This window comes from Ammospiza caudacuta, chromosome 3 (assembly GCF_027887145.1).
Source record: "Ammospiza caudacuta isolate bAmmCau1 chromosome 3, bAmmCau1.pri, whole genome shotgun sequence".
NCBI lineage: Eukaryota > Metazoa > Chordata > Aves > Passeriformes > Passerellidae > Ammospiza > Ammospiza caudacuta.
In genome coordinates this window covers 52033460-52051751 of record NC_080595.1, presented here as the reverse complement: position 1 = coordinate 52051751, position 18292 = coordinate 52033460, and the positions used below count along the sequence as shown (strand labels likewise).

Sequence of the window (18292 nt, the reverse complement as noted above, 5' to 3'; positions counted from 1 at the left end):
CATTCTGGTCCACAATGCAGATCTACTAAATGGAAACCACTGCACATACAGTCTTACTTGTGTCTTCTGGCCAACAAAATTATTTTCAATGCACCTGTGCAATTCACAACAGACACACGCACACATCACAAAAATACACTTCATTCAGCAAGTTAGCTTTAAAGTTAAATTTATTAGATGGACATAACAGTAAACTATTCTTCTGAAACCTAGCTACCTAGCTGTCTTCTGTGATTGGAGGGGTGGTGCAGTAATGAACACAAACACGAACAAAAGTTAAGCACTTCTCACATTGCATTTTTCCTGAGAGCAGAGGTCTCTTGCTGAAAGAAAGTGCATCATTCCTACAAGGTCTGACGTTGATGTACAAGACTTTGGCTCTATGCAATATGGAAAGTCTGATCCAAAACATAAATTTTGTACAGTGCAGAGAGCAAAACACATGTTTAACACTACAAAAGCTTGGCATTCAATAAAACCTACTTCAGTAACATGCATTTTAAAAATAACATAGACCAAGTTTGCCTAACTAGGTAGTCTGAAAATAAATGTAAATTGCAACCACAAGTCTGCTGTTATTATAATCAATTGCCAAATAATATCAGCTTTTATAAAAATTTCCATCACTATACCATGGATTAATTATATCCAGTACTCAATTCAGAGTACTTGTTGCTTCCACCATTGACCAGTAGAACTTGATACAACACTGCTTTTAAAGTTTTATCTCATATGCTAAAATAAATTGAATAAGAATTTTTATCCCTGTGTTATAGAAGAAAGTTTAGTCACAGATAGCTTTTCCAAAGTTATACCATCTGTAAGCAGCAATTTAAGAAGATACTTTATAAATATCTAATTTCAAAGAAAAAAAAAAGAGGGTGACACAAGCCAACATACAGATGGAAGGCATAATAGTTTTGCATGAACACGCAAACAATCCTTTCCTCATATTTGTTTTGATCAGAATGGGATGCTCTCAAAGAACCATGAGATGTTCATATCCAGACTAAGAGTGGCTGAGGTTGGAAGGGGCCTCAGGGTGTTGTCTTGCTCAAAAGCTCTCCTCAGGCAGAGTCACCCTAGAGCTGGTTGCCCAAGACCATGCCCAGACAACTTTTGAGTATTTCAAGGATGGAGACCTCACAACGTCTCTGAGCTACCTGTTCCAGTGCTCAGTCACCCTCACAGAAAAGAGCATCCCCTCATGTTCAGAGGGAACATCTTGTGTTTCAGTTTGTGCCCATTGCCTCTCGTGCTGAAGAAAAAAGAGGTTTTGTATTTTTATTTAGATTATTCAATAGAATTATGTTAAGTACTGAATATAAAAGATATATTTTCTTCAATCAGGAAGAAATTTCAACCTTTTGGAATCGTGATGGCAGAATAGTCAGAGTGGAGGATACATCTTTACATACGCGATTAAAATATGTGTATCTTGATTATTTAAATTTATACACACATTGTATAAACTTGTACACAGATGTATATACATACATTCATATATTTCATAAAGATAATAAAAATGTATTTGACTAAAACATGATTCAGAAAGATTGTATTTAAAAGCGTAAGTTCATGTATCTGAGAAAATTGCCTGAATTTAGACCACCAGAGCACTGTCCTTCCTATGTCTCCCTTTTCTGTGATGAACTCACAGAACTTCATCCAGAATGTACAAGAGGGGCTTAGGAGAAAAAGGTCTATTCAATCCTAAAATTAAGGGGAGACCTTATTGCTTTCTGTATTTATCTAATGGGAACATACAGAGAAGACTGAGTCAAACTTTGTCAAAGGCACCTGGCAAAAGAAAAAGAGACAATGTACACATGACGCAACACAGGAAATATTAACTAGGTAAAATAATTTTAATGCCTATTTTATCCACCAAGTAGGCCAAATACTGGAACAGACTTCACACAGAGACTATTGCATCTCCCTCCTTGGAGATGCTAAACAGGTCAAATCATTGTGCAGCTTTACTGGATTGAACAACCATGGGTCTGGATCTTAAGATGGGGGTTGATTTAAGCAACTTCTGAATGTCCCTTCTGAATTCATTACTCTGTAATTGAATGGTATACCGTTGTCTTGAAGATGAAACCAACTTCAAATTCTTTGCTCAGAAAAAGAGTGATGCTATTTCATGGTGTTACACAAGGATGTTCTGATATTATCTGTCTACTTTCCATTTAAGCAAGCCAATTTCTTTTACAGTTTACTCAATTTTAATGTAATAAACTTTGAATTCTTCTTACTCAGCAGTTTCATGAGTATAGAAGACTATAAAACCACAGTAAATAATACAGAAGAACACTTCAAAGAACGCTTATCTAAGAGAATACAGTTATTTTCCTGCTTTTCTTTCCAAGTCTTCTATCTAGTTGTGCTTTTCTCAGGGACTGGTTTTGAAACATAATTGCAGTTTAGATGCTCTGAAGCAAAAATGTGTGCTATCTAATTGCAACAGTTAGCACAAACTAGTAAGAAGACCTGAGTAGATTTATCTGTATTTAACAAACAGCCTAATTCAGTAATTTTCTTACTTCTCTGCCATGGAGAGTTTACTTGTCTCCTGTTTGTAGTTGCAGGTAATTTCATTTTGCACACGTTGAACAAGCTCCTCATCGATGGCATACTGTATTGCTGTCTGGATGACATCCAACCACCAAGGAGAACCTGAATGTATCTGTATGAAAAACAAGAGATTTATCCTTGAACTTACAACAGAAAACCAATCTACTCATTGCAACAGAGGCATATACTGATCTTTAGGCCACAGTCTAACACAGACTGGCTAATTCCATGAAAAGTGGAGGATGAGAGTTTCATTAAAAAATATCCCATCTTCAGCTGACGTGTAGAAACATGACTAAGCAACTGTCTACATTCTCCACACATTTATATTCCTTCAGTAGAATCAGATTCATCAAGGCTATCTATACAGAACAGTCACACAGAGATACTGTGATCTCAAAGTTTCTTCCATCTCTCTCAAAAGGAGATAAGAGATCATTTAAGCAGAAAAAGCAAAGGTCCTCGTGAAATTAAGAGAGCAACACTGAAGTGACCGTGTAATTTTAACGGGTGAAAGAAGATAAACAGCTAGAGTTATGGACAAAAAGATGAAAAAAATATTCTTTAAAAATGCCAGAAGTCAGAGACAAAACTTTAAGAGGTACCTGCCTTTCTCTGAAGTTCCCGAATGGTTTGAAGAACTGGCTGTAAGGCCTGATGGGCTTCTGCAACTTCTGCGTTGGATTTACTCATATAATGCTGTCGGAGTTGTTCTGCCTGTGTGGAAATAAGAGATTAAACTATGCACAAATCATACCTGTGAGGAATACTGCAAACATAAAAACTCCCCAACTACCATAGTAGTTTTAAGTGGTCACCTATCTATGTGCTACCCATCCTCATTTGTAAGCAATATTTAGCAATATTTTTTTTTCCTCTAGAATCCAGCATTTATTAGTAAGCCACAAAAAACACATGAGAAGACAAATCACTATAAAGATGCTAACTGTGCAACTTTGCTTTTGGGTAAGCCAAAACAACACAATAGGAATACAATGTATACAAAAGGGAACTGGAATATAACTCAGTATTTCTACTTATCTGTGTTGAATAAGCAAACAATAAAAAGACCCCAGAACAGTCTGAGAACAGGACAATTGAACTTACTCATAAAATATACTCATAATATAAAACTTATAAAATAACAAGAAAGGCTTATGTATGTAGTTAACTCAAAAAAGCTATTTCTTTTGAAAGGAAAAGAATTGTTTCTTTTGTTAGGGAAAATGCTGAGGGTACAAAAATAAAAACGTGCTCTACATATTCATGTAAAAACAAAAGATGTTTACCTCTTCTGCAAGTCGGCTGTCACGCAAAGTTGGGGGAATTCCTGGGTGCTTTGCCAACAATTCCATCAAATTATGTGTAGAATGAAGTCTCTAAATATACACAAAGTCAAGAGCAATCATGAAAAAATCCATTAGAACATCCATGACAGGAAAGAGCAATGAAAGCTCTGAAGAGTAATGAAAGCTTACAGCAAGAAATTAGCATGAATTTAAAATCAGTTTTGCTTTCTCTGCTAATCTGGAAGCATCTTATAAAGAAAAGAAAGATTCCTTTCCACATTTTACTGAGATAGGAAATGATAGGAAATTAAATATTAAACAGACCTTCTTTAACATCTCAAAAGCGAATCAGCAGGCAAGTGTGACACCAGGTCATCAGATCCTATGCCATATTCACCCTCCTAATTAAAATAGCCCTTGACTATTATGAAAAACAAATTATCTCAGGGGACTTTCTTTGGTGTCTTTTGGAATATTCTGAGTATTCATTTAGCCTATCTAAAGCAAAATAAAGTGCAAGGAAAAGACCAGATACCAAGAGCTATAATAATTTTTCATATTCTTCATTTCTCTGAAATAAAAGATATTGAAAAACACATGACCTTTAGGTAGACTTTTAGGGAAAATAAATTTGATTATTAATATAAGGAAACTCTGTTCCTCTTCTCTGGCTTCACTCTTTGTTTCTCAAACCAGACCAAAAATATTATGCTTCCTGCACAGCTCCCACAAACTCATAGTAATAACCTCCACTATCATAAACTTGTGCCCTTCTCACATCCTGGATTCTCTTCACCTCTGCCCTATTACTATTTCAGTCACTCAAGAGGACTGGCCAGTAGTGATTTGCCTTTATCCCAAAGAGCTAATCCTACACAATTGAGAAGACTTAACAGAAGCAAAATTTTAGTACACTAAGGCATCATTAATCAGCATATATTTCAAGGGGGAAAAAATTAACTGGACTGTACAATCCAGTAGAGCAATTAATAACCTATGAGCAGCTTAACAAGTTTAGGCTAACACCTCTATGATAGGCCAAAAAAGCCACCAGGAAGTCACAAAGGAAAAAGAAGAATCAAAGAAGCACAGCAGAGGCATCAGGCGACCACATGCAACTCAATCAAACAATAATTTGCTCATAGAAGCAAGTAAAGAAACAGACAACTGATCACTTATCTATGTATCACTAACATTTTAAATCTCTTATTATGCTGAAGAAAATTTTGGTCAATTAATAACTGATAGTTCTGGACGAACTGTAAATATGTTACTTAGAGAACCATGACTTTTCTACCAGGAAAATATATTCATATTTTTAAATAGTATTCAAAAGGCTAATCGTATTCAAAAGTCAAATGCCCAAAGAGAAAAGGCACTTCAATTCTTTTCCATGTTTTGATGCCCTCTTATCTTCTGCAGTGCAAGTACTTTATTATTCTCTATCATTTGGCACATTAATATCACTCTCAGTGCAAACTCTGCATTCTGTAATTGCAGGATATAACACTTAATGTGAGCAGTCACAATCACATGAACCAGACTAGGAATTCAGCTTGTTAACTGTAGTGCAGAACAGCAGGTGGAGATCATACACTGCTTCAGGGACATCAAGAAAACTCACAAGTAGATTTTTATAAACACAGTAGCTTTTTTTTTTTGTTGTTCAAAAAAAAAGGGAAACATAAAGGTCATGGGACAGATTCCTATCTGAAGATTATGATCAAAGATTGTTATCAAAGATTGTTATCATTACAGCAGGCTGAAAGAGTAATTCAGCATACCACTGGGATGAAGAAAAAACTGACCTGTTAAATTAAAGTATTTTAAAGTATTCCAGTTCTTAACTATGCTTCTTTACATTTCAATGCTCACTCACTTGCAAGGAATCTGTTTTGAGCTTTTCTTTGTGCTCTTCGGATGATCTCAGTACTTCTCTGTACAGCTCCGCAGCCAATGCATATTCTCCTGAATTAAAAAAGAGTAGCAAAAACACAGACACATTGTGTTGGATTTTAAATATACAAACATCTACGACCTTACAAGTGTTACATTACTTGTAACATACTAAGATGTTCTCAGAGAGTCTCTATATTAAATGCCTGTCTTCAAGAAATTCTTTCCTAGTCATTCCTCCCCTCCCAAAAATTGGTAAAAAATAGAATATGATATTCTACAAAGACTTATACAGTTTTCAAATTAAATATCTTTTGTCACGGTAAGATCTGTAAACCTCTTAAAATATGTATTCATGGTTGCATAAATCAAAAAAAATATCATGTTGCACTTAAAAAAATCATCCACAACTCACTGCAGTGATGCATTGCTAAATTTGCACTGTAAATGCATTATTCACTCTCCCAGTGAAAGCCATCAAAGTTGTGTCATACTTCAGAAATGCAGAAATGATTAGGTACATGCAGGAAGCATAACTACTGATGTAAGCTGCCAGCATCACAATCACTCCTCAGAAAATAGCTGATATCAATTAAAAAGAAATACAAAATTGAAGTTGTGTATGGAAAAGCAGTGAAAAAATAAATCCATCTTAATTTGCTTTTCTCAACTGATGGAAATTTACTTAGCCAGTAATACTCTTAGAGACTCTTAAAACATGGAGAAGCAGAGAGAAAAGAAATGCATAAAGACAGATAAGAGAGTAAAACAAAAACCATCATCCTATCTATATGGAAGTATAACAATTTTATGGCAACAAGATTTGTTGTTTCTTACATTGAAAGAGTTGCATTTGTAAGGGTGTAGTCCCACCATACAGGATGGCAATTACCAGAAACGGCCAAAAGTTATGTGCTGAATTTGCTAGTTTGAAGCTTGTCAGGCCTCCCCTGAATTTTTCCTTCCCTGCCTGAACCTTTTACTTGGCTTAGCTGTGATAGCAATTTCTGTAATTCACTAGGTGTCTATGGCAAATTTTTAGTATATTTTTAAACTTCTGTTTATCTTTGTGTGGTACAAACACAGCTTTCTATAGACAGCAGTAACAAGCAGTTATTCCATGTAGAATGAGATATTTACAACTACCACAATGATGTAGTGTAGGGAAATAGGCCTAGTAAAAATAGCAGAGGCTATTGACAAGTAAAGATATAGGATGCAGTGTAGAGTACAGCCATGGGATGCTAAGAGATGGTGCACAGGCTTGGCAGTGAATAAGAAAGCCATGGCTATAAACAACTCACCCACAGTCAAAGAAATGCAGACTTAGAGCTGGACAAAACTGGTTTTAGGGGCAACAAAGAGAACAAAGAAAGAGTATGTAACATTCATAAAAGGCATCATGTCCACTAAATTCAGCGTTTTCATGGAGCTGCAGACCAATGAAGAAAGAGAAAGATGCAAACATGCTAGCAAACATAAAAATGACCCTCACTGGACTCTTGTGTGAGGAAGAAACCATCAACACAAACATCTTATTCCTACTGATGAAGGTAGTGACAACTGGCAATTGCACTGCCACCACATCTACGAAACCATTGACCTCAGGGTCCAGATGAACTTAAGTAGAAAGGTAAGCAGAAAAGCAGGACAAGTAGAAACAAGTAAGTGTGATTATTACTCTTTTCTTTGCCTGTAGCAATAAATTTGGACTAATAATAGACCTATAGATTTTCAATTATACTAGATTAAATTCATGGCCTCACTTTTATGTAAGGTGTGCTTCCTCCTTCCTGATAAAGAAGACTGAGTGTAAGGGTAATACTGGGGGAGGAGTTACAGACCAGAATTCTGCCTCTTTTGTCCTGCTTTTGTTTCTCATCAGATGAAATTTTTATCAATCTGGTTTTCAAAATAGGCCAAACATAATTTTTGCTACTAGTGCATTTTAGAAGCATTACATCTGTATGTAACTCTTTTTAAGCACTTAACTGTATCAGAAGCACTTATCTCCATGCTGCAATTGTAACAAAGTATTTCAAACCCACTAACTACAGATTAAAGAATCTGAATATAGTCCTTCTGTGAGGCAAGTAAGAGAAAAGGCAGTTTGCCTGTTCTCTTTGAAGGAAGACTTGGACATGAGCTGGAAAAATTCAAACAGCCTGTCAACTTTAGAAGAACTTGGAAAAGTGGCATTTTTACACATTCATAATAATTTATTTTGTGGGACACTCAAGATTCATATAATTATTTTTGTTTCTCATTCAAAGTTTTTTGCCTCATAATTTAGACAAAATCGATATTGACAGAGCTGTCTAGCAGGAGCAGCAAAAGGAATCTTAGCAGTCAGCATGGCTGGGGGCACAAGGGAAGCCCAGAAAGCAGTACTGATAAACAAAAGCAGGTTAAGTACAACTACACAAGTATGACTTCTTTTAACTTCCCAGTACACAGAGATGGAGCATATCCTTTACTCCTGTACTGAAAGGACTAGAGGATATGCTATAGCCCTTTGGTCTTACCTTTAATGATATGGATACCAGCTAAGCCATTGAGAGCACACACCAACTGCCGGTGAGCTTCCTCACACTCTGTTCGACACTTCTTTTGCAGAGAGGCCAACAGTTCCTCCATGGTCATGGTGCTGAAAAGGAGACCAAATGGCTTGAATTAGAAACAAAATCACAGTAGAGAAAAGTAAGGGGGTCATGCTGAGCAGCATAGCAGATCATTACATGCATCCATGGTTTTTTTTGAGATTTCTTGACTTATTAAAAAACCTCTAGCTGTCAGATTTTCTTCCTGCTAGAGCTTTACCCTAACTTGAATGCGTCCAGAGGTTGCCATCTCCTGGAACACCAAGAAAAAAGGAGCAAGAAGAAAATTTGAACTTGATAAAATAATCCTTCATGGGGCAAAATATTGTTCTCCTTTTGTTAGCGGTGAACTGCAAACAAGCAACATAGACCTCATTTTGTCAAAAGCTGTTCAGATGAAAACAGCTATGACAGACCACACTTCTACCCTCTGCTACCAATCTAAACACAAAACACATGAAGTGTCAATATAAAGAAGAAAATGTGTGAAATGAGAACAGAGAAGACTAGCAAAAATCATTCTAAACTTCCTTTTCTACATTTGTCATATCTGCAGATTATGACAGGAATTTTACCAGAAGAGAATTAGCTTCACGTAAAAATACCAGAAATGAAAAGAGTGAAGTGGGAACAGAAATGAGGAGGATGCAAGAAGGAAGCTTGAAGGGTACCTTGGAGTAAAGCCACAGGTTAAAGAATCAGAGAACTGGTATGAAGAGACAGGAGAGTAAACAATAGCAACAGCCTACAAGAGATGACCTGAGGCTGCTCCAAATACCAATTGCTGCTGTTACACCAGACACCACTCCCCTCCACTGAAACCCTGCTCCTCAGCCTCATTCACCTTCAGGAGAAGCATTCACTATTTGATGTTCAGCACCGTGGAACAGAGTACTAAACTCTTGCACAGACTGGGCTCCAATTATGCTGGAAGGATGCCCTTCCCTAGGCCTTTATTTTACCTTCCTTGCAACATTATTCCAGTTGCAGAAACTGATTCTTGGCTTTATAGTACAGTGTTACACCAGAATCAGCTTTAAATCAATATAATCACTATTCAAAATTACTGAATTCTGCAAAGGAAATACTAAATACACATAACATATGCTGATACTTCCACCATTGCTACTTACCTTTTATTTTCAAAACCATCAGGAGTTCCAACAAAAATTGTTACAGCAGAAGGATGTACATATAAAACATGCAATTAGATACACAGCCTGAGACTACCAACTAAGGCAAACAGAAGTGGTTTTTACTCAAGCTAATTAGGAAAACCTAGAAAAATCTCTTTTGAGAGCTTTTTTTTTCCTGAGTAGATCTCATTTACTGCCTTCACTACACAGGTCGGAGAAAAAGGTCATCTATCATAGAACAGAATATGCTCCAAACTCAGGTTTTTAATCCAGGCCCATGTTATCTATATGCTCCAGCATCAACTTTCTTATTTCAGGAAATTTCTGTTATTCATCAAAGGTCCTAGCAGAGAATTTCTTCATTATTCTCCTACACATAACCAAAGACAGGAACTAAATCTTCTCTCTATCCTGGGAATGTTCACTGCTGTAGTCAAGTTTGGGTCACAAAAAAAAGGTATGTAAACAGTGCTGAAAATTGACTTTTCTCTGGACAGGTGATTTTAAGAAAGATTTAATTTTCATTGCTGGCTTTTCCATCAGTTACTACGCAGCTGTCACCGTGCAACCATTCCACCAAAATCAACACAAAATGAAGCTGTTCCCACCATGCTCTGCTCAGTTTACATATATTTCATTTATACTACACTGGCTCATTTTAATGCAGATAATCTTGTATGATGGGTGGGAATATTGATTTGAGTCCCTTGCTTCCACATTAGCAGACTGCCACAGTAAGTGCTACAGCACAGTGGCTAACTATTGGTTTCTGTTCAAGTAGAAGCAAAGTCAGCTTCAGCTGCTTAGGCACTGCAGGTGCCCTGTAGAACAAAGAGCAAGGAGTAGGACACAAAACTTCTAACAACGATTGAAAGAGACTGAATAGAATGGATGGAATAGGAAACAGTAGCAATAACACTGGCAGCGCTAAAAGTGGAAGTTCTTCCCTATATGTAGTTTAAGAAAGAAACACAGATGTCCCTCTGAGAGGCTGGGATGGAAACAGCCTGCTCTTTCACAAACTCCTTCTAACTGACTGAAAAGATAGCAGCTACATTTCACAACAGGACTGGCAATATGGGGTTTTTTTGGTCTAACAAAAGCTGAGACCACACTGGTAGTTGCAGAGCACTTATGGGGGAAGATGATCTTGAAAGCATGCAAATGAAAGAGCGTTTGTACAGCTTTCAAGTTTGGATCTATATTTACAAATTCTGCAACCTCAAATTAACATTTTCTTTGAACTAAAGAATTATTCCATACTGTTGATTAAATTCTTTCATTGTTCTCATTCATGAATGTGAACTTTGTACAAGACAAAAAAAAAAGCAGTGTGCTTATTTTAAAACAAAAAAAGAATCTAGTTTGTTTCATACTCAATCTGTTACCTGCAACACTCTAGTCATAGTAAGGTTAGAATGCCACTGGAGAATCAAATGCCTTCAGTACTATGTTCTTTAACACAACAATTACACTAATGAACCCACTGTGCCTGTTCAGCTTCTGAGGTCATATTACCCTGGTGTGCCACAATCACACATTTAACTAAAGAAGCTTAAATTAGGCTTATTTGAGGACTGTACAAGAACTTGCACTGCTGGAGACAATCAGAGTTTTGCTTTGGATAAAGTAGGCCATTTAAGAAATTAGAGAAATTCACCTTTTCTGTAGCGGCAAGAACTCTCCCCGAACAGCTTGTGGGTGACAGCAGGCCTGCCTGAGCCGTAGCAAAGGGTATAGAATAGAAGTCACAGTCCTTCTATCTAGGCTGCTAAGCTTAAGAGTCCAGTCTGAAATCTTCCTGAGTTTTGCCAATGCATCCTGGCAGCACACCTCGTGCTGGCGATGATAGAAGTGTCTCTCCACAGGAGAGAAGTGAAGCCAGTGTATATTTTCTGTCTGAGGGGGAATTTGAATCTGAAATTAAAAAAAGAAAGTAAGTAATTTGCAAATAAAACTATTGATAAATGATGTTCAGGAATTCTAAAACTCAAAACTTTGATTTACTTGGTCAAGCACATCCTTCTTTGCTGATCTCCACATGATCTTTGCAATTAGACTGTAGAGAGGTCGGGGATTTTTCCTGCAATAAGGCCGATATAGTAGCTGGTCCCACCAATGCTTGACCCAGTAAGGATCAACTCCAAGAAAAAGGACTAATCCATACAAATCTGCCAAGAAAAGAAAGTGTTTGTGTTTTAATACTTTGCAATACATCTCAAAAAAATTTAACTGTCATACAAAGTCTATGAAGCATAAACCACCTCCATTCTGGCCTTTATCTTTTGCACTTGTTTTCCAGTCATTCCCTCAGCAAAATATTTAATTTGAGGCAGGGGACTGGGTGGTGGAAGGTGGGCGTTCTCTCCTTCAGCTCGTTTTTGTTTTCCACACAACTTGAGAGAATTTAGCTGTTTGTGAGACACTTTCCTAATTTCAAGCTTAGCAGAAGAAAGCAAAGAATTTAAGCCTATTCAGAGCAGAGACAAGAGGCAGAAATTACATGATTGCATATATTTAACTGGGTTTGCCAGGTTTTTCTAAACCAATATTGCTCAGCATCATTACTCCAGAGCCTGCTGTGCACCAACTGTCTGCTGCCCACAATCCTAGAAGGGGCTGCAATTCAGAAGAATTTTCACTTCTCTACTAATGCATAAGAAATTAACAAAAGACACTTCAATTGTTTTCTTGCTAATTGAGAGAATACATCTTGCTAATTCTGCCTAATTCAGAAACCCGTCACTTTTTGGAATGAAATTTAAGGATGTCCTGACTTTAAATGTCTGTCTTAATTTTACTGGAAAAACACAGAAGCACACATTTAAATGCTGCATGGGGATACTGCAGAAACAGAGATATGTGATGATATCTCCTAGTTCTTGAAAATCTGGTAGCTACATTCCTTATTCTGTTAGCTTTATCATAATTCAGTATTCAGCTGAAAACATCAAGATATTCACCAAATACAACACAGACCAGAAGAAGAAAAATCCAGGGAATCATTTCTGTGCAAGAAGCAATTGTTTACCCAGAGCTCCTATCCCACCGCATTACAGCAGCAGTGGCACAGATTGAAATGAGTCAGCAGTTTTCATCCCTGAAGTGATGGGGCTGCCTTAGAGTCTGTCAACATGTATTATGAACTGTGTGATATTTCAGATATGTATTAAATCAACACAATCACACACAGGGCCTTGAAGGAGTTCATCACGACACTAAAATCAATCATTTCTTTCTGCAGCTTTGCTTTATTAATGCTGTATTCTCGCAACTATTACATGTATTTATAAATTTAATTCAAAATTCCATTATGAATTAATCTGAAATATCAATTTTTACAACTTCGTATCCAAACAACAGTCCACAAATGCTTACACTGATTTATCCACTTTTAAACACATTGCCCCAATGTGTACCATATATTCCAAAATCCATCAGAGAACACAGGGAGACAAAGCAGTTAGTCAGCTCCCTTTCTTTTATTCTATCTCTGTCTGAAGCCTGTCTACAGAAACTGAGCACAACACAAAAAAAGACAAGATAAATGTCACCTGCTAACATACAGCTACCTACTCCACACATCTCAAGTCATTAAGTCCTTACATAAGGACTGGAGATGGTTTCATAAGGTTTAGTATGATTTTTAGAATTTATATTCATAGCAGCAGATGCCCACAGTAGTTCATACAGAGCTATGCAAAAAGCAAATACAGCTTTGCTTGCTGTATTTGACAGTTCACAGGATTCTGTAACACGAGCAGACTATCTGCTGTAAAGAAGGGTTAATATTTATCCACTCCACTAAGTGAAAACTGAAGAACACACTTGAGTCAGCTATTAGACACATAGCTTCTCTGCTCCCCAAAGTATTTGTCTAACTCAGGGAGACAAAAAGATTTCAGCTCTTCGATTTGTATATTGATACATGTATTGATGGCTTTATTATTATGCTTAAAGTTTATGGCTTACAAAGTTAGAGTACCTAGTGAATTCAGAACAAAGCTAGCAGACATTTTAATTCCTTCAAAGCCCCACCTAGTTATCAGCATAGGGAAAGCCCTGAGATTACACCACTACATAAAATCTCACCTTCTAATCCTCGCTGCACAGGAGTGCCACTGACACACCAGCGATTGATTCCACTCAAACGGAGTGCCATCTCAGCAGCCTAATGAAAGGACACAGAGCCAATGGTAGGAAAGGAAAAACAGAGCGGAACACAGTCTGACAACACCTGGATCTTATTTCTGAGAAGTCTGAACATCTTTTCAGCATGTACCCTTAGACCTAGAAGCAGCATTGGTGCAATATATTATAAAAACATATATAACATTTTTTATCTTTTTAGAAGGTAACTGAAAGCTGACAAAAGCCATGTCCTCTTCCAAGCAATTGAGTGCAATTAAGGGCTCACAGAAGGCAAACAAATAGCAAAATAAACTATATGCTTAAAAAATTCTAAACATTAAAGCCTGTAAGGCATTATGTAAGTAGCATTTTTGTCTTCCTGTATTGGGCTAAAAAACTGAACAAAGACTAATTAAAATAATCCCCCCTGCAGACTGTATCCCTTGAGTTTGCAGACAGACTGCTGACTATTTTAGTTTCTAGACCCAAAGGACACATCTATGCCTCTGAGCCACATCACTGAACAAGGCTAGTGTCTTGTTGAAAACTATCAAACACCATATACAACATGATGACCTAGTTCTTTAAACTGTCAGTATAGATTAAGTTAAGTATGTTTTGAGCTGGATATACTTCACAATCTTCCAAAATTCCAACAGGAGAACCATTCAATGGTAAGTATCTCCAACAGAAAATTCACTTCTGAAGAACAAGGGACAAGGACAAACACATGAGTGTACTCTGAACATTAAGAGGGGGGAAGAAGAGACTCTCTTATTTTTTCAAGTTAAATGAATGCATGACCAGGAATGTCCTACCTTTGCAGTGGTGCATTCAACCATTTGTGCCTCATCGAGGCAGATCCTCCACCACTCCACTGCCACCAAGGGGCTGGGGATGGCCATGTAGCGCTTCTGGTTCCGGAAGCGGCGCCCGTCCTCGCTGTTGCTGTGGGGGATGTCCACGTAGTTGAGCTCGGAGCGCAGCACGTCGTAGGTGGTGATAACCACCTCCTGCTCTGCCAGCATGTGCGGCTGCAAAAAGCCGTGCTTCTTCACGCCTTGGTACACCTACAGGGATTCACAGGCAGCAGCACGAGAGCAAAACAGGGAGGTAAGAATGATAAAAATGCTAATATATCAGTACAGCTTAATTTGTGCAAGCTTTTAGCAGTGTTGCTCATATAAAAAGAAACTATTCATAAAATGTGTAATCATCTAATAGTGGGAAATTCATCTAAGTAACCTAATAATAAATACAATAGAGTCATGGATGCAAAATTTGTCAATTTTTTTATGACTTTGCAAAATATTTATTTCCTCCTTTGAAGGAGAGAGGACTTCATTATTTTCTACAAATAGTTATTTGTTATAACAGTTGTTAGAAGATTAAGTATTCCGTAACATTGTATGGAACAACATTATACAAATTACTGTTACGTGTTCAGTCTTCTCCTTTCCTTTGCTGTAGAACATTACCTTTCTTCTGAAAACTTTACTCACTAAAATTTAATAGGTGATTAGGCAAAGACAGAAATATGCAACAAAATATATAAAAACCAGAAATTTCACTCTGAGTAAAGTTTTACCTACAGAGATTTAAGAGATGAAAAAAAGTACCCTAGGTAAAATACAGTCTCTGTGCACTAGCAGAAACCCTTCATATTGACATTTGTTCTACTATCAGGAGTACTTTTCTTATCTCCCTCATAATGTTAAGCCAAATCCCTTTAGAAATGTACAGAAGTTAAAATAACTGCTCTTTACCCCTTGATGATCAGCACCTGATTTCACTGTTAATTTCAGTCTTAACCCTACTTTTTCTCCCAGTAATAATCTTCCTCCACGTTTGTGCATACGGCAACAGTGTTTCTGTCAACTGAAAGAAACATCTGCAGATAATTTCTTTCTATTGAGCCCCAGAGTGGGACAACAGAGTAACTCAGCTCACTGCACATGAAACAAAAGAGAGAAGGGGAGCTTGGAAGGGGAAGACAAAAAGAAACAAATTAACCAAAAAGAGCACGCTCCCTGAAGAAACCACGAAGAAACAAACTGCCAAAGTCTAATGATTTCTTCAAGTACTTATGAATAGATTTTCTGGAGATTTATAACTTGGCCAAGTTTTGATTATTTTCACAGCAGCAGGAAGACAATCTGTCACAAAGCAAGACTTACTGATAAATTTTAATTTCTCATTCTATTACATAAAACCATTAGAATTTCCCATGGGTTGTAAGCAGTTGAAGAGTAAAAAACACATTTCACATGCAATTCAAAAATTGTTAACATGGGAAACTGATTCTTTGAAACACCTCCATTACTTTCATTTTACCTCACAGAAAATAAAACACCAAATTTTCATTTTGAAGCAACACTGAAAACAAGTCTCACAGTTAAAAGAAAATGAAAACAATCTTGCAGAATGGAAGATGCCACACAGTTTAAAGTACTGACATTCAGTATTTAAACTATTTTCTTGTGACCATGTACATCTATTTCTGCTAATTTTCTTTAAAGCTGGTATTAAACATGGACTGGGCCCTAAGAAAACCATGTGAGTTTTACACATTTGTTAATTCCTGCATTAAATCTAATTGGACTACTCACACAAATAGCACTGGAGGCCTAGAATTCATTTATATGTTGGGCAACTATGTGTAATAGCCAAAGGTACCAGATATATCTCTGAATACAAAGTTATATCAATCTGCTACTACTTTGTTCAAAATACAAGTGATTGATGGTTTTCAAAGCTCTTGATCATTGCAGAGGCTCCTGACTGCTAAAAATATGAAGGAAAAAACTTGGCTGCATTGGTAATAAAAGACTCTTGAATACTGTGATATCAGTATTTTCTAAAAACCTGCATGGTGATCATTACCCTAAGTATAATTAGGGTAATTAGATTTGTTCTAGTGACAGGGTTATTAGAAATCAAGTAAAAGGACAATACATGGTCTCCAAATAAGCAACATCCTAATAAATTTGGTAGATGTTATAGACACAACAGCCAGGTTGTAACAGTACTGTTTTCAGTAAACACCAATGCCAAAGACTTCTCTTATAAAGCCTGAGAACCAGAAATGCAAAGCTACAGGCTTTACCTACAGAAACTTTTTTTATCTAGAACAGAAGGAGGAGCAACAGTCTGAGAATTGCTTAAGTGCACGTGTACAATGAGACAACACTCAAAACACCCATAGGCTTTTCAAGTTCCTTGGTAGTCTTCCAAACAGCCTTCCCTCTCAGAAGCCACATGTTGCTGCAACCACACAAAAATTTGCTTTCAGCCACTATACAATCTACTCCACTGGTTTATCCCCCAGAGACCAACTAAAACAGAAAAAAAAAAGGACTAATTGCAGACTGTCTTTCTGGGACAGCAATGCACCACATAATGCCAAAGGATTGGTCTAGCAGCAAGAAACAGAGAGCTCTGGCAGAGAGGACAAAGACCTCTGAACTTTGAGTGACACAAGCCCCAAGCCTTGATAAAATAACTCTCCAGAATATGAAGCTCTATAATCTTACCAGAACTCGAAGAGATGATGATCTTACATGCCTGTTGATCTCATCTACCCACTGGTGGCAAATAGAACTTGGAGAAATTATCAGAGTCGCTCTTGTGGGAACTGGTTTCATTGCCACAAGGCAGTGGGGACAGTAGAAGGGCCTGCTCTTCAGGTTCTCCTCTTTGTAGTTTACACATTCTGCATGCTGCCACAGGTAACATTTCAGGCACTGCACACGAGCTTTGTAGTCAGCCAATCCAAGCTCACCACAGATGCATTCAAAACGATATTCAGAGGTATTAAATGGAAATACAGAACTGGTATGTTGTACGCTACTGCCAGCACGTTCTTGGGAATGTGAGGACTGGACCTTTGGGACTTCCTGCTGGATAACAGCTGTGGTTTTAGAAACATTAACATCAGGATGACTGCTCATGTCACTGGAGACAAGAAAGTTGCCAGGAAAATCAGGAGATTTTGGGACCTCAGTTTCTTGCTTAACATTTTTCTCTTCTACAGAGTTCTCATGATCTGCTTCAGATTTCCTGTTATTTTTACCAGTTGTACAGTAATCATGTTCTTCCATGGCGATATTCTCACGTGAAGCAGTTTCAAAGACATTTTCAGATGTTTCATCACTGTTTCTTGATTCTTTGGTTTGAGTTTTAGCATCAATCAATTGCTTCTTCTGAATGTTTTCTGAAGTCCTTGCTACCTACAAAGTAAAATTAACCAAGAATGTCAGACTTTACATTCTAACTTGTCCAGTGACATTTAACAGCTACCAGCGCTACTTAATGTCTTCATTAATGACATAGCCAGAGGGATTGAGTGCATCCTCAGCAAATTTGCAGATGACACCAAGTTGAGCAATACAGCTGACACACCTGAAGGACGGGATGCCGTCCAGAGGGACCTGGACAAACTTGAGGAGTGGGCCCGTGGGAATCTCATGCAGTTTAACAAGAGCAAGTGCAACGTGCTGCACATGGCTTGGATGAACAGATTGAGAGCAGCCCTGCTGAGAAGGATTTGGGAGTACTGGTGGGTGAGAGGCTGGACACGATGCAGCAATGTGCACTTGCAGCCCAGAAAGACAATTGTGTCCTGGACGGTATCCAAAGCAGCGTGGGCAGTGGGGCCAGGGAG

The 18292-nt window shown here is 37.5% G+C and overlaps 1 protein-coding gene across 1 annotated transcript in view; it reads right to left on the bottom strand.

The window, feature by feature from the left end:
- SHPRH (SNF2 histone linker PHD RING helicase) overlaps nt 1-18292 on the bottom strand; it is a 48431-nt gene that overhangs the window by 15924 nt on the left and 14215 nt on the right. The window contains exons 9-18 of the mRNA XM_058800908.1: nt 17163-17858; nt 14448-14699; nt 13591-13669; nt 11506-11669; nt 11159-11415; nt 8288-8409; nt 5746-5834; nt 3867-3956; nt 3187-3294; nt 2547-2689 (exon numbers count right to left, since the gene is read on the bottom strand). Coding sequence (XP_058656891.1) covers nt 2547-2689; nt 3187-3294; nt 3867-3956; nt 5746-5834; nt 8288-8409; nt 11159-11415; nt 11506-11669; nt 13591-13669; nt 14448-14699; nt 17163-17858 — 2000 coding nt within the window. The remainder of the gene's footprint in view (nt 1-2546; nt 2690-3186; nt 3295-3866; nt 3957-5745; nt 5835-8287; nt 8410-11158; nt 11416-11505; nt 11670-13590; nt 13670-14447; nt 14700-17162; nt 17859-18292) is intronic.